General features: G+C 31.4%; 1 protein-coding gene across 1 annotated transcript in view; it reads left to right on the forward strand.

Annotated features, from left to right (window-relative positions):
* The first annotated feature begins 3,390 nt into the window (after window positions 1–3,390).
* LOC133203892 (uncharacterized) overlaps window positions 3,391–15,021 on the forward strand; it is a 94,215-nt gene continuing 82,584 nt past the window's right edge. Inside the window, exon 1 of the mRNA XM_061339689.1 lies at window positions 3,391–3,571. Coding sequence (XP_061195673.1) covers window positions 3,393–3,571 — 179 coding nt within the window. The 5' untranslated portion in view covers window positions 3,391–3,392. The remainder of the gene's footprint in view (window positions 3,572–15,021) is intronic.

The raw sequence follows: 15,021 nt of genomic DNA on the forward strand, positions 1-15,021 counted from the left end.
ATTTTGAATACTGCTTTAAAAAAGTGTTTATAGTTTTCAACCTTGAATAATTTCTTAACCAATTGATAATAGCTTCTTCCTAACACTTCTGTTACCATAGTAACATAATATAATAAAACAAGATGTGTTTGTGAAACACTGATGCCCCGTATGGCAACTTATAACGAAGGTTAAACTTTCTCGAATGCAAATCACAGATGTTGGTACCCAAAGCAAGGTCTTTGTCCAGAGGAATATACCTGTGAAATATGAAAGCCCTAGCAAAAGCCATTGAAAAGATATGGAAAAAAGGCTAAAGTTTTTCAAAAGTAAGTCAAACATCAAGGTCAAATGGTCAATATTAATAGTGCTCAAGGAAAGACCTTGTCACAAGAAATACACATGAGAAATATGAAAGTCCTGGCACCAACCCTTCAAAAGATATGGCTAAGTTTAAAGTTTTCAAAACTAGTTCAAACTCCAAGGTTAAAGTCAAAGGGTCAAAGTTGTTGGTATCCAAAGTAAGGTCTTGTCACAAGAATTACAGTATGTGAAGTATGAAAGCCCTAGCACCAACTGTTCCACAGTAATGGCCAAGGTTAAAGATTTCCAAAAGTAGTTCAAACGTCAAGGTCAATGGACTATAATTGTTGGTATTTAAAGTAAGGTCTTGTCACAAGGATTACACATGTGAGGTATGAAAGCCTTAGCATCAACTGTTCCAAAGTTATGGCCAAGGTTAAAGTTGGGTAAAATTTTGTAAAACTGGGTCAAACTCCAAGGTCAAAAGGTGAAATATGTTGGTACCCAAAAAAAGGTCTTGTCACAAGGAATACACATTTGAAATATGAAAGCCATAGCTCCAACAAATCAAAAGTTATGAGCAATGATAAAAGTTTTTGCAGACAAATAGACAGACGGACGGACGAACTTTATACCCCCGAGTATATGCTCTTTTAGATACAGGGGCTTAAAAACACACACATGTATACATAAATATATTTCTAAAAATCCTTTTATAGTAGTATATCAATGATAATCGGAATAATATGAACACCTTTTTCATAGTGTATATATGTATTATAAGGAAAGTTAATGATAATTATTTACATTTGCAAATATTTTTCTTAGATGAACCTATAGAAGAGAAAATATGTTCAATTCTGTATGAACTTATTAGGGGGTCAGAGGTCATGGCGTGACCGAATCACACAGCGAGACGATATCTTGTCTACATATTTCTGTCACAGTGACACTGGTTTCGGAACTTCTGAACCGTCAAAGCGATGAAAAAGATAAAATTATTGAAACATATATTTTTTTTTCGTTCAACAAATGATCGTTAGATCTTTCTTCGGTGTGAAGAATGTTTCTAATTAGCCTAAAATCACGCTTACCTCTTTAACCCGAAATTCCTTTGAAGGTATGTAAACTGAAGACGATAGCACCGCTTTTGACTTTATATATAAAGAACTCGTACAATAATAGTAAGATAATTCCCAGTAGCGATCATTGTTTTTTCATTATGAACAGATATTTCCTGAACTGGACTGCTAAACATCAATGTAAGTATTCAAATGTTGGAGCGAGGCGAACTCTCAAGACCAAACAACTTCTAGGTCATTGCGCGTCACAACATAGCAATACGGCGGGCCGTTCGTGTAATAAATGCAGTCCTATTCAGAATATTCATCTCAAATGTAAATAAAAGTAATAAACAACAATGTTAAAAAGTTCACTGGGAAATGAACTTGGTTGGTACGTGATCAAATCTTCTGAGAAGCCCTTCGGGCTTCACAGGATTTGATCACGTGACCAACCAAGTTCATTTCCCAGAGAACTTTTTAACATTGTTGTTTATTTCTTAAATAAATACAATCCCATTTTACATTGAAAAAAAAAAACAAATCACCATAGCAACCAATTTTATTTTCAATTTATTTAGCCAGAAAAATAATACCTCCTTGAATTTTTTTTTATATATTGTTGACAATTGAAAGATCTTTCTTTCTGATTTATCTAATTTAGCCAAATTATCAGCGATTATTTGATATGAGGCTTTGAAAATGTCCCAAAATAACAAATGTTGATAAATTGTAAAATCAAGAAAATTCTTATATTTGAAATTAGGACTGCTAAAATATTTGAAGTTATATATATTTCCAAAAACATGTTGTGTAGGTTTCAATCTTTTAATGTTTCCTTATCTTGTGATGGATTTTAACTTCTCTTGTATTATCAGAAATACAGAAAAAATGATAATAAACATTTGATTTCTTTAAAAAACTGTGTGAATGTCTTCTGTTACCATAGAAACGTTCTATAATAAACATATAATTATTTCTTTAACTTCTGTTTAAAGTAGTATGTCAATGATAATTAGAACATAATGAACACCTTTTCTCTGGACAGGTGTATAAGTATTTTTAGGAAAGCTAAGGAAAATTGAAAACAATACAATTTCGCAAGGAAAAAAGGTCTATCACCATAGCAACCAATTTCATTTTCAATTTATTTTAGTTAGAAAAATAATACCTCCTTGGATTTTTTATATATTGTTGACAATTAAAAGATCTTTCTCCCTAATTTATCTAATTTAGCTAAATCACTTGCATTTCCTTGAAATGAGGCTTTGAAAATGCCCCAAAATGACAAATTTTGATAAATTGCAAAATTAAGAAAATTCTTGTGTTTGAAAACACTGTTGTTAGATAAATATAATATTTCCCCAAAAAATATTTTGTAGGTTTTAAACTTTTGATTTTACCTTATCTTGTGATGGACTCTAACTTGCTGATTATTATTAGAAATGTGAAAAAAATATTGATAAACTTGGATTGATTTCTTTGAAAAATTGTCAGATTTCTGTATAACCAGGGCATCATTGGGACATGATTGGTTGCCATGGTAACCAGAGGTCAGATTGAAATAATGATATCAGTTATGTTCAATACATGTCATTTGTGTACTATACACAGCATATCATCAAAATCTGTGACATGTCATTTCCCATCTTTTCCCATATTCTTTGATGCTTACAGAGAATGACTCATAAATGCTCAGTATGCATGATTTAAAGATAACACAAATAAATCGAATTAGTGAAACTCTAAATTATGACAATACTATCAGGACATTATCTGATTATACCTTCCCCCTAAAACTCAACAAAAACTATAGTAAGTTTTAAAAAGCTTGTTTTTTTCTGTCTTAGATTTTAAGAAACGTTAAAAGAAGGTAATTTTACTTAAAACATCAAAACATAGTATTTTTTAATGAATATTTTAATGAATATGTCAATGAAATAAATAATCAGCGATAATACAGCAGATTATCAAGGTAGGTGTATTTTTCCATGCACGCGTGATTTAGTAATACCACAATAACCACTTCCTTCTCTAATGTGATTCAAGATGGACGAGAATATAGGATGCAGTGAGGTAGAAACTTCTTCTGGATGTTCGGACGACTTTGATAATTCAAAAACTATTTCTCCAAGCTCAACTGATATAGAGCATTTTCCTAAATCGACAAGTGACTGGGATTCTCATTTTGTTGATAAACTTGGGGTTCGTTATAAACAAGAAGATATCTTCAAGGTATCACACTGGTAATTGACCAATCAAAATGAACTTAGTCAATTGTAGTTCCATACATATAAAATTAATTTTTCTTTCTTTTGATAATTTTTTTAATTTTCTTCCAGGCTATTTTTACAACTTTGGTACCTGTGCCTATTAAATTTAATGTACTTTGTAAATAAATAAAGTTTTTTGACAGGAACTATTTTTTTCAGGGCATAGGAGGCTACTTCCTGGGGTGCACTGGAGCTGTTTATAAACACATTGAAAACACGTGGATTTGAGGGTAGCCCTGTTTGCAGATGGAAAAAATCAGAAAATGCCGTGTAGGTACCCTGTTTTTTGGACTCGGCTAATGAGAGAGGTAATGTTTTATACTTCCTGCTAAATATTTTTTCATGAATTAATTTACCTGATTTTTTAAGATTTTTTTTCCTATATAGAAACATATAGTGAAAACAATTACCGGTGTGATACCTTGAAGGTGATTGTGTAAAATCATCTGCATCAATATAAAAGGCTGTTTTAATTTTTAAAAGGCATATTTCAACAAAATATGTCATTTTATGAACTTTCTGTGTGAAAGCACATATTTTAAAAATTAGAAGTAGAGTTGAATTGAATTTTTAGAGATTTCTGTGAAAAATACTTATAATATATCATGTTTTACCCTCAAAACTTTAAATTATGACTTTCAAAGTAGGATTATGCATCTGACATGTAGAAAGAAGTTAGAAAATGTTGTTTTTTTATTTTAGATGACTTTAAACTATGTGCACCACCTGACCGCAGTCAATTATAGTGTCTACAGACTTTGCCGTAAAAGTACTTTAGGCTGATTTTTTCAAGAAAAGACTAATTCTGGGATTGCGAATGAGTTTTCAACAAAAGTGACAACTGCGATAAAATGTGAAGAAGTAAAACATTTTTTCACAGAGTGATAAATTTTACAGAGAGTGGATTTACTTTCATTTTATTCACCTGAAGTAATGCATGTATTACTGCAGTGGAGGAATATAAATAATGAAATGAGGTAAATTTGTCTAATAAAAATAATGCACAAGTAAAATTTATTTAGAATTTTTCAAAAATAAGAAGCTTATGACCAAAAAATGCATAAATACTGTCAGGGCATGAGAGTGAATACTTATTCAGAGTTCTAATCATGTAGCACACATGTAGTACAGAATGTCACTTAGCACCATGGTATGCCTGTTATGGTTCTCTGGACTTTTTGCATGCTTACGCAGCTGACATCCATGATTTTTCAGTTTGTCGGAGAATGTGTTTTGTCATGTTAGCACTTTTATGTAGGTTTTGACTCTCTCTTTTAAATTAAGTCTCAGTCAGGATGCTTATTTCAGCATGATTTGTTAAGCATATTAATATACTGAAATATTAATAAATTACAAATTAAAGTGATGAAGAAATTTGATACATTTACACAATCAAAATATCAGAATAACCATAATTCAGCTAATAAAGTGCCCTGTTTTTCTTATGTCACTTCCTATAAATTTTATCAGCAGTTTTTGTACACCCACCCACCCCCAAGAACCATGTAGGATGGCCTGATATTAGTCTTTTTGTTGCATTTTTTCACATTTGAAAGTGTTAAAACTCATAAAAATGTTTAAGATTTATATTTTGAAATTTAAATGTTGAATTTTTATGTAAATTTGGTGAAACCAAAAGCTGTAATCTTGAATTAATCATGCAAATTCATCAAACACCTTTGGAATTCCTGAGTAATTCAATGAAAAGAGGATAATTATGCATGTTCAATTGGAATTTCATGGCTAATTTGTGTCTGCAGAGAAAGCCAGTTACATAAATCCAAACAATAAATTACATCTGAATTGTTTCCTCCATTTTCTTATCATCAAAGCAAGTTTAATGGAGTGTCAGAGCTGTCCAGATTCTCCCTAGGTGCTGATATCATTTGGACTGCCCTGTGTTACAACACAGCTTTTAGATAAACTTCTGCACATCAGCTTGTAGACAAGTACCTAGGCTTTATTTGGAACATAAATTGACCAGATGCAGATTTTATTATCAGTCTAATATTTAACAATTTCTGTGAATTCTGTCATTCTTAGGAGGGCAAAATGCAATTTTGTTATGTAATAATTGCATAATGGTCTCAGACTTGTGAACTATTTTTTGTTTGTTGTGAAGAACAATGTATATACTCTCCACGGATAAGAAATTGTTTGCCAGACTTAGTCTATTAATGATGAAATTCTGCTTCAAAATATGCACACAAAAACTTCTGTCAGAGTGCTCTGTATGTATTCTTGACTGCTCTGGAGTAAGGGAGATAAATGCATATATCTCCAGCAATAAGGGGAATTAGATCACCAAACTTAAGGATGTTGGTGGCAGTTATTTAAGAAATCTCAGGTGCAAAAATGAAAAAAATCTGACAACTTCAAGGGTCCTTCAAGGTATCACACTGGTAATTGACCAATCAAAATGAACTTAGTCAATTGTAGTTCCATACATATAAAATTAATTTTTCTTTCTTTTGATAATTTTTTTAATTTTCTTCCAGGCTATTTTTACAACTTTGGTACCTGTGCCTATTAAATTTAATGTACTTTGTAAATAAATAAAGTTTTTTGACAGGAACTATTTTTTTCAGGGCATAGGAGGCTACTTCCTGGGGTGCACTGGAGCTGTTTATAAACACATTGAAAACACGTGGATTTGAGGGTAGCCCTGTTTGCAGATGGAAAAAATCAGAAAATGCCGTGTAGGTACCCTGTTTTTTGGACTCGGCTAATGAGAGAGGTAATGTTTTATACTTCCTGCTAAATATTTTTTCATGAATTAATTTACCTGATTTTTTAAGATTTTTTTTCCTATATAGAAACATATAGTGAAAACAATTACCGGTGTGATACCTTGAAGGTGATTGTGTAAAATCATCTGCATCAATATAAAAGGCTGTTTTAATTTTTAAAAGGCATATTTCAACAAAATATGTCATTTTATGAACTTTCTGTGTGAAAGCACATATTTTAAAAATTAGAAGTAGAGTTGAATTGAATTTTTAGAGATTTCTGTGAAAAATACTTATAATATATCATGTTTTACCCTCAAAACTTTAAATTATGACTTTCAAAGTAGGATTATGCATCTGACATGTAGAAAGAAGTTAGAAAATGTTGTTTTTTTATTTTAGATGACTTTAAACTATGTGCACCACCTGACCGCAGTCAATTATAGTGTCTACAGACTTTGCCGTAAAAGTACTTTAGGCTGATTTTTTCAAGAAAAGACTAATTCTGGGATTGCGAATGAGTTTTCAACAAAAGTGACAACTGCGATAAAATGTGAAGAAGTAAAACATTTTTTCACAGAGTGATAAATTTTACAGAGAGTGGATTTACTTTCATTTTATTCACCTGAAGTAATGCATGTATTACTGCAGTGGAGGAATATAAATAATGAAATGAGGTAAATTTGTCTAATAAAAATAATGCACAAGTAAAATTTATTTAGAATTTTTCAAAAATAAGAAGCTTATGACCAAAAAATGCATAAATACTGTCAGGGCATGAGAGTGAATACTTATTCAGAGTTCTAATCATGTAGCACACATGTAGTACAGAATGTCACTTAGCACCATGGTATGCCTGTTATGGTTCTCTGGACTTTTTGCATGCTTACGCAGCTGACATCCATGATTTTTCAGTTTGTCGGAGAATGTGTTTTGTCATGTTAGCACTTTTATGTAGGTTTTGACTCTCTCTTTTAAATTAAGTCTCAGTCAGGATGCTTATTTCAGCATGATTTGTTAAGCATATTAATATACTGAAATATTAATAAATTACAAATTAAAGTGATGAAGAAATTTGATACATTTACACAATCAAAATATCAGAATAACCATAATTCAGCTAATAAAGTGCCCTGTTTTTCTTATGTCACTTCCTATAAATTTTATCAGCAGTTTTTGTACACCCACCCACCCCCAAGAACCATGTAGGATGGCCTGATATTAGTCTTTTTGTTGCATTTTTTCACATTTGAAAGTGTTAAAACTCATAAAAATGTTTAAGATTTATATTTTGAAATTTAAATGTTGAATTTTTATGTAAATTTGGTGAAACCAAAAGCTGTAATCTTGAATTAATCATGCAAATTCATCAAACACCTTTGGAATTCCTGAGTAATTCAATGAAAAGAGGATAATTATGCATGTTCAATTGGAATTTCATGGCTAATTTGTGTCTGCAGAGAAAGCCAGTTACATAAATCCAAACAATAAATTACATCTGAATTGTTTCCTCCATTTTCTTATCATCAAAGCAAGTTTAATGGAGTGTCAGAGCTGTCCAGATTCTCCCTAGGTGCTGATATCATTTGGACTGCCCTGTGTTACAACACAGCTTTTAGATAAACTTCTGCACATCAGCTTGTAGACAAGTACCTAGGCTTTATTTGGAACATAAATTGACCAGATGCAGATTTTATTATCAGTCTAATATTTAACAATTTCTGTGAATTCTGTCATTCTTAGGAGGGCAAAATGCAATTTTGTTATGTAATAATTGCATAATGGTCTCAGACTTGTGAACTATTTTTTGTTTGTTGTGAAGAACAATGTATATACTCTCCACGGATAAGAAATTGTTTGCCAGACTTAGTCTATTAATGATGAAATTCTGCTTCAAAATATGCACACAAAAACTTCTGTCAGAGTGCTCTGTATGTATTCTTGACTGCTCTGGAGTAAGGGAGATAAATGCATATATCTCCAGCAATAAGGGGAATTAGATCACCAAACTTAAGGATGTTGGTGGCAGTTATTTAAGAAATCTCAGGTGCAAAAATGAAAAAAATCTGACAACTTCAAGGGTCCTTCAAGGTATCACACTGGTAATTGACCAATCAAAATGAACTTAGTCAATTGTAGTTCCATACATATAAAATTAATTTTTCTTTCTTTTGATAATTTTTTTAATTTTCTTCCAGGCTATTTTTACAACTTTGGTACCTGTGCCTATTAAATTTAATGTACTTTGTAAATAAATAAAGTTTTTTGACAGGAACTATTTTTTTCAGGGCATAGGAGGCTACTTCCTGGGGTGCACTGGAGCTGTTTATAAACACATTGAAAACACGTGGATTTGAGGGTAGCCCTGTTTGCAGATGGAAAAAATCAGAAAATGCCGTGTAGGTACCCTGTTTTTTGGACTCGGCTAATGAGAGAGGTAATGTTTTATACTTCCTGCTAAATATTTTTTCATGAATTAATTTACCTGATTTTTTAAGATTTTTTTTCCTATATAGAAACATATAGTGAAAACAATTACCGGTGTGATACCTTGAAGGTGATTGTGTAAAATCATCTGCATCAATATAAAAGGCTGTTTTAATTTTTAAAAGGCATATTTCAACAAAATATGTCATTTTATGAACTTTCTGTGTGAAAGCACATATTTTAAAAATTAGAAGTAGAGTTGAATTGAATTTTTAGAGATTTCTGTGAAAAATACTTATAATATATCATGTTTTACCCTCAAAACTTTAAATTATGACTTTCAAAGTAGGATTATGCATCTGACATGTAGAAAGAAGTTAGAAAATGTTGTTTTTTTATTTTAGATGACTTTAAACTATGTGCACCACCTGACCGCAGTCAATTATAGTGTCTACAGACTTTGCCGTAAAAGTACTTTAGGCTGATTTTTTCAAGAAAAGACTAATTCTGGGATTGCGAATGAGTTTTCAACAAAAGTGACAACTGCGATAAAATGTGAAGAAGTAAAACATTTTTTCACAGAGTGATAAATTTTACAGAGAGTGGATTTACTTTCATTTTATTCACCTGAAGTAATGCATGTATTACTGCAGTGGAGGAATATAAATAATGAAATGAGGTAAATTTGTCTAATAAAAATAATGCACAAGTAAAATTTATTTAGAATTTTTCAAAAATAAGAAGCTTATGACCAAAAAATGCATAAATACTGTCAGGGCATGAGAGTGAATACTTATTCAGAGTTCTAATCATGTAGCACACATGTAGTACAGAATGTCACTTAGCACCATGGTATGCCTGTTATGGTTCTCTGGACTTTTTGCATGCTTACGCAGCTGACATCCATGATTTTTCAGTTTGTCGGAGAATGTGTTTTGTCATGTTAGCACTTTTATGTAGGTTTTGACTCTCTCTTTTAAATTAAGTCTCAGTCAGGATGCTTATTTCAGCATGATTTGTTAAGCATATTAATATACTGAAATATTAATAAATTACAAATTAAAGTGATGAAGAAATTTGATACATTTACACAATCAAAATATCAGAATAACCATAATTCAGCTAATAAAGTGCCCTGTTTTTCTTATGTCACTTCCTATAAATTTTATCAGCAGTTTTTGTACACCCACCCACCCCCAAGAACCATGTAGGATGGCCTGATATTAGTCTTTTTGTTGCATTTTTTCACATTTGAAAGTGTTAAAACTCATAAAAATGTTTAAGATTTATATTTTGAAATTTAAATGTTGAATTTTTATGTAAATTTGGTGAAACCAAAAGCTGTAATCTTGAATTAATCATGCAAATTCATCAAACACCTTTGGAATTCCTGAGTAATTCAATGAAAAGAGGATAATTATGCATGTTCAATTGGAATTTCATGGCTAATTTGTGTCTGCAGAGAAAGCCAGTTACATAAATCCAAACAATAAATTACATCTGAATTGTTTCCTCCATTTTCTTATCATCAAAGCAAGTTTAATGGAGTGTCAGAGCTGTCCAGATTCTCCCTAGGTGCTGATATCATTTGGACTGCCCTGTGTTACAACACAGCTTTTAGATAAACTTCTGCACATCAGCTTGTAGACAAGTACCTAGGCTTTATTTGGAACATAAATTGACCAGATGCAGATTTTATTATCAGTCTAATATTTAACAATTTCTGTGAATTCTGTCATTCTTAGGAGGGCAAAATGCAATTTTGTTATGTAATAATTGCATAATGGTCTCAGACTTGTGAACTATTTTTTGTTTGTTGTGAAGAACAATGTATATACTCTCCACGGATAAGAAATTGTTTGCCAGACTTAGTCTATTAATGATGAAATTCTGCTTCAAAATATGCACACAAAAACTTCTGTCAGAGTGCTCTGTATGTATTCTTGACTGCTCTGGAGTAAGGGAGATAAATGCATATATCTCCAGCAATAAGGGGAATTAGATCACCAAACTTAAGGATGTTGGTGGCAGTTATTTAAGAAATCTCAGGTGCAAAAATGAAAAAAATCTGACAACTTCAAGGGTCCTTCAAGGTATCACACTGGTAATTGACCAATCAAAATGAACTTAGTCAATTGTAGTTCCATACATATAAAATTAATTTTTCTTTCTTTTGATAATTTTTTTAATTTTCTTCCAGGCTATTTTTACAACTTTGGTACCTGTGCCTATTAAATTTAATGTACTTTGTAAATAAATAAAGTTTTTTGACAGGAACTATTTTTTTCAGGGCATAGGAGGCTACTTCCTGGGGTGCACTGGAGCTGTTTATAAACACATTGAAAACACGTGGATTTGAGGGTAGCCCTGTTTGCAGATGGAAAAAATCAGAAAATGCCGTGTAGGTACCCTGTTTTTTGGACTCGGCTAATGAGAGAGGTAATGTTTTATACTTCCTGCTAAATATTTTTTCATGAATTAATTTACCTGATTTTTTAAGATTTTTTTTCCTATATAGAAACATATAGTGAAAACAATTACCGGTGTGATACCTTGAAGGTGATTGTGTAAAATCATCTGCATCAATATAAAAGGCTGTTTTAATTTTTAAAAGGCATATTTCAACAAAATATGTCATTTTATGAACTTTCTGTGTGAAAGCACATATTTTAAAAATTAGAAGTAGAGTTGAATTGAATTTTTAGAGATTTCTGTGAAAAATACTTATAATATATCATGTTTTACCCTCAAAACTTTAAATTATGACTTTCAAAGTAGGATTATGCATCTGACATGTAGAAAGAAGTTAGAAAATGTTGTTTTTTTATTTTAGATGACTTTAAACTATGTGCACCACCTGACCGCAGTCAATTATAGTGTCTACAGACTTTGCCGTAAAAGTACTTTAGGCTGATTTTTTCAAGAAAAGACTAATTCTGGGATTGCGAATGAGTTTTCAACAAAAGTGACAACTGCGATAAAATGTGAAGAAGTAAAACATTTTTTCACAGAGTGATAAATTTTACAGAGAGTGGATTTACTTTCATTTTATTCACCTGAAGTAATGCATGTATTACTGCAGTGGAGGAATATAAATAATGAAATGAGGTAAATTTGTCTAATAAAAATAATGCACAAGTAAAATTTATTTAGAATTTTTCAAAAATAAGAAGCTTATGACCAAAAAATGCATAAATACTGTCAGGGCATGAGAGTGAATACTTATTCAGAGTTCTAATCATGTAGCACACATGTAGTACAGAATGTCACTTAGCACCATGGTATGCCTGTTATGGTTCTCTGGACTTTTTGCATGCTTACGCAGCTGACATCCATGATTTTTCAGTTTGTCGGAGAATGTGTTTTGTCATGTTAGCACTTTTATGTAGGTTTTGACTCTCTCTTTTAAATTAAGTCTCAGTCAGGATGCTTATTTCAGCATGATTTGTTAAGCATATTAATATACTGAAATATTAATAAATTACAAATTAAAGTGATGAAGAAATTTGATACATTTACACAATCAAAATATCAGAATAACCATAATTCAGCTAATAAAGTGCCCTGTTTTTCTTATGTCACTTCCTATAAATTTTATCAGCAGTTTTTGTACACCCACCCACCCCCAAGAACCATGTAGGATGGCCTGATATTAGTCTTTTTGTTGCATTTTTTCACATTTGAAAGTGTTAAAACTCATAAAAATGTTTAAGATTTATATTTTGAAATTTAAATGTTGAATTTTTATGTAAATTTGGTGAAACCAAAAGCTGTAATCTTGAATTAATCATGCAAATTCATCAAACACCTTTGGAATTCCTGAGTAATTCAATGAAAAGAGGATAATTATGCATGTTCAATTGGAATTTCATGGCTAATTTGTGTCTGCAGAGAAAGCCAGTTACATAAATCCAAACAATAAATTACATCTGAATTGTTTCCTCCATTTTCTTATCATCAAAGCAAGTTTAATGGAGTGTCAGAGCTGTCCAGATTCTCCCTAGGTGCTGATATCATTTGGACTGCCCTGTGTTACAACACAGCTTTTAGATAAACTTCTGCACATCAGCTTGTAGACAAGTACCTAGGCTTTATTTGGAACATAAATTGACCAGATGCAGATTTTATTATCAGTCTAATATTTAACAATTTCTGTGAATTCTGTCATTCTTAGGAGGGCAAAATGCAATTTTGTTATGTAATAATTGCATAATGGTCTCAGACTTGTGAACTATTTTTTGTTTGTTGTGAAGAACAATGTATATACTCTCCACGGATAAGAAATTGTTTGCCAGACTTAGTCTATTAATGATGAAATTCTGCTTCAAAATATGCACACAAAAACTTCTGTCAGAGTGCTCTGTATGTATTCTTGACTGCTCTGGAGTAAGGGAGATAAATGCATATATCTCCAGCAATAAGGGGAATTAGATCACCAAACTTAAGGATGTTGGTGGCAGTTATTTAAGAAATCTCAGGTGCAAAAATGAAAAAAATCTGACAACTTCAAGGGTCCTTCAAGGTATCACACTGGTAATTGACCAATCAAAATGAACTTAGTCAATTGTAGTTCCATACATATAAAATTAATTTTTCTTTCTTTTGATAATTTTTTTAATTTTCTTCCAGGCTATTTTTACAACTTTGGTACCTGTGCCTATTAAATTTAATGTACTTTGTAAATAAATAAAGTTTTTTGACAGGAACTATTTTTTTCAGGGCATAGGAGGCTACTTCCTGGGGTGCACTGGAGCTGTTTATAAACACATTGAAAACACGTGGATTTGAGGGTAGCCCTGTTTGCAGATGGAAAAAATCAGAAAATGCCGTGTAGGTACCCTGTTTTTTGGACTCGGCTAATGAGAGAGGTAATGTTTTATACTTCCTGCTAAATATTTTTTCATGAATTAATTTACCTGATTTTTTAAGATTTTTTTTCCTATATAGAAACATATAGTGAAAACAATTACCGGTGTGATACCTTGAAGGTGATTGTGTAAAATCATCTGCATCAATATAAAAGGCTGTTTTAATTTTTAAAAGGCATATTTCAACAAAATATGTCATTTTATGAACTTTCTGTGTGAAAGCACATATTTTAAAAATTAGAAGTAGAGTTGAATTGAATTTTTAGAGATTTCTGTGAAAAATACTTATAATATATCATGTTTTACCCTCAAAACTTTAAATTATGACTTTCAAAGTAGGATTATGCATCTGACATGTAGAAAGAAGTTAGAAAATGTTGTTTTTTTATTTTAGATGACTTTAAACTATGTGCACCACCTGACCGCAGTCAATTATAGTGTCTACAGACTTTGCCGTAAAAGTACTTTAGGCTGATTTTTTCAAGAAAAGACTAATTCTGGGATTGCGAATGAGTTTTCAACAAAAGTGACAACTGCGATAAAATGTGAAGAAGTAAAACATTTTTTCACAGAGTGATAAATTTTACAGAGAGTGGATTTACTTTCATTTTATTCACCTGAAGTAATGCATGTATTACTGCAGTGGAGGAATATAAATAATGAAATGAGGTAAATTTGTCTAATAAAAATAATGCACAAGTAAAATTTATTTAGAATTTTTCAAAAATAAGAAGCTTATGACCAAAAAATGCATAAATACTGTCAGGGCATGAGAGTGAATACTTATTCAGAGTTCTAATCATGTAGCACACATGTAGTACAGAATGTCACTTAGCACCATGGTATGCCTGTTATGGTTCTCTGGACTTTTTGCATGCTTACGCAGCTGACATCCATGATTTTTCAGTTTGTCGGAGAATGTGTTTTGTCATGTTAGCACTTTTATGTAGGTTTTGACTCTCTCTTTTAAATTAAGTCTCAGTCAGGATGCTTATTTCAGCATGATTTGTTAAGCATATTAATATACTGAAATATTAATAAATTACAAATTAAAGTGATGAAGAAATTTGATACATTTACACAATCAAAATATCAGAATAACCATAATTCAGCTAATAAAGTGCCCTGTTTTTCTTATGTCACTTCCTATAAATTTTATCAGCAGTTTTTGTACACCCACCCACCCCCAAGAACCATGTAGGATGGCCTGATATTAGTCTTTTTGTTGCATTTTTTCACATTTGAAAGTGTTAAAACTCATAAAAATGTTTAAGATTTATATTTTGAAATTTAAATGTTGAATTTTTATGTAAATTTGGTGAAACCAAAAGCTGTAATCTTGAATTAATCATGCAAATTCATCAAACACCTTTGGAATTCC

Source organism: Saccostrea echinata, unplaced genomic scaffold (genome assembly GCF_033153115.1).
Source record: "Saccostrea echinata isolate AGI-Se365-2 ecotype Australia unplaced genomic scaffold, CSIRO_AGI_Sech_v1 ptg000052l, whole genome shotgun sequence".
Classification (NCBI taxonomy): Eukaryota; Metazoa; Mollusca; class Bivalvia; order Ostreida; family Ostreidae; genus Saccostrea; species Saccostrea echinata.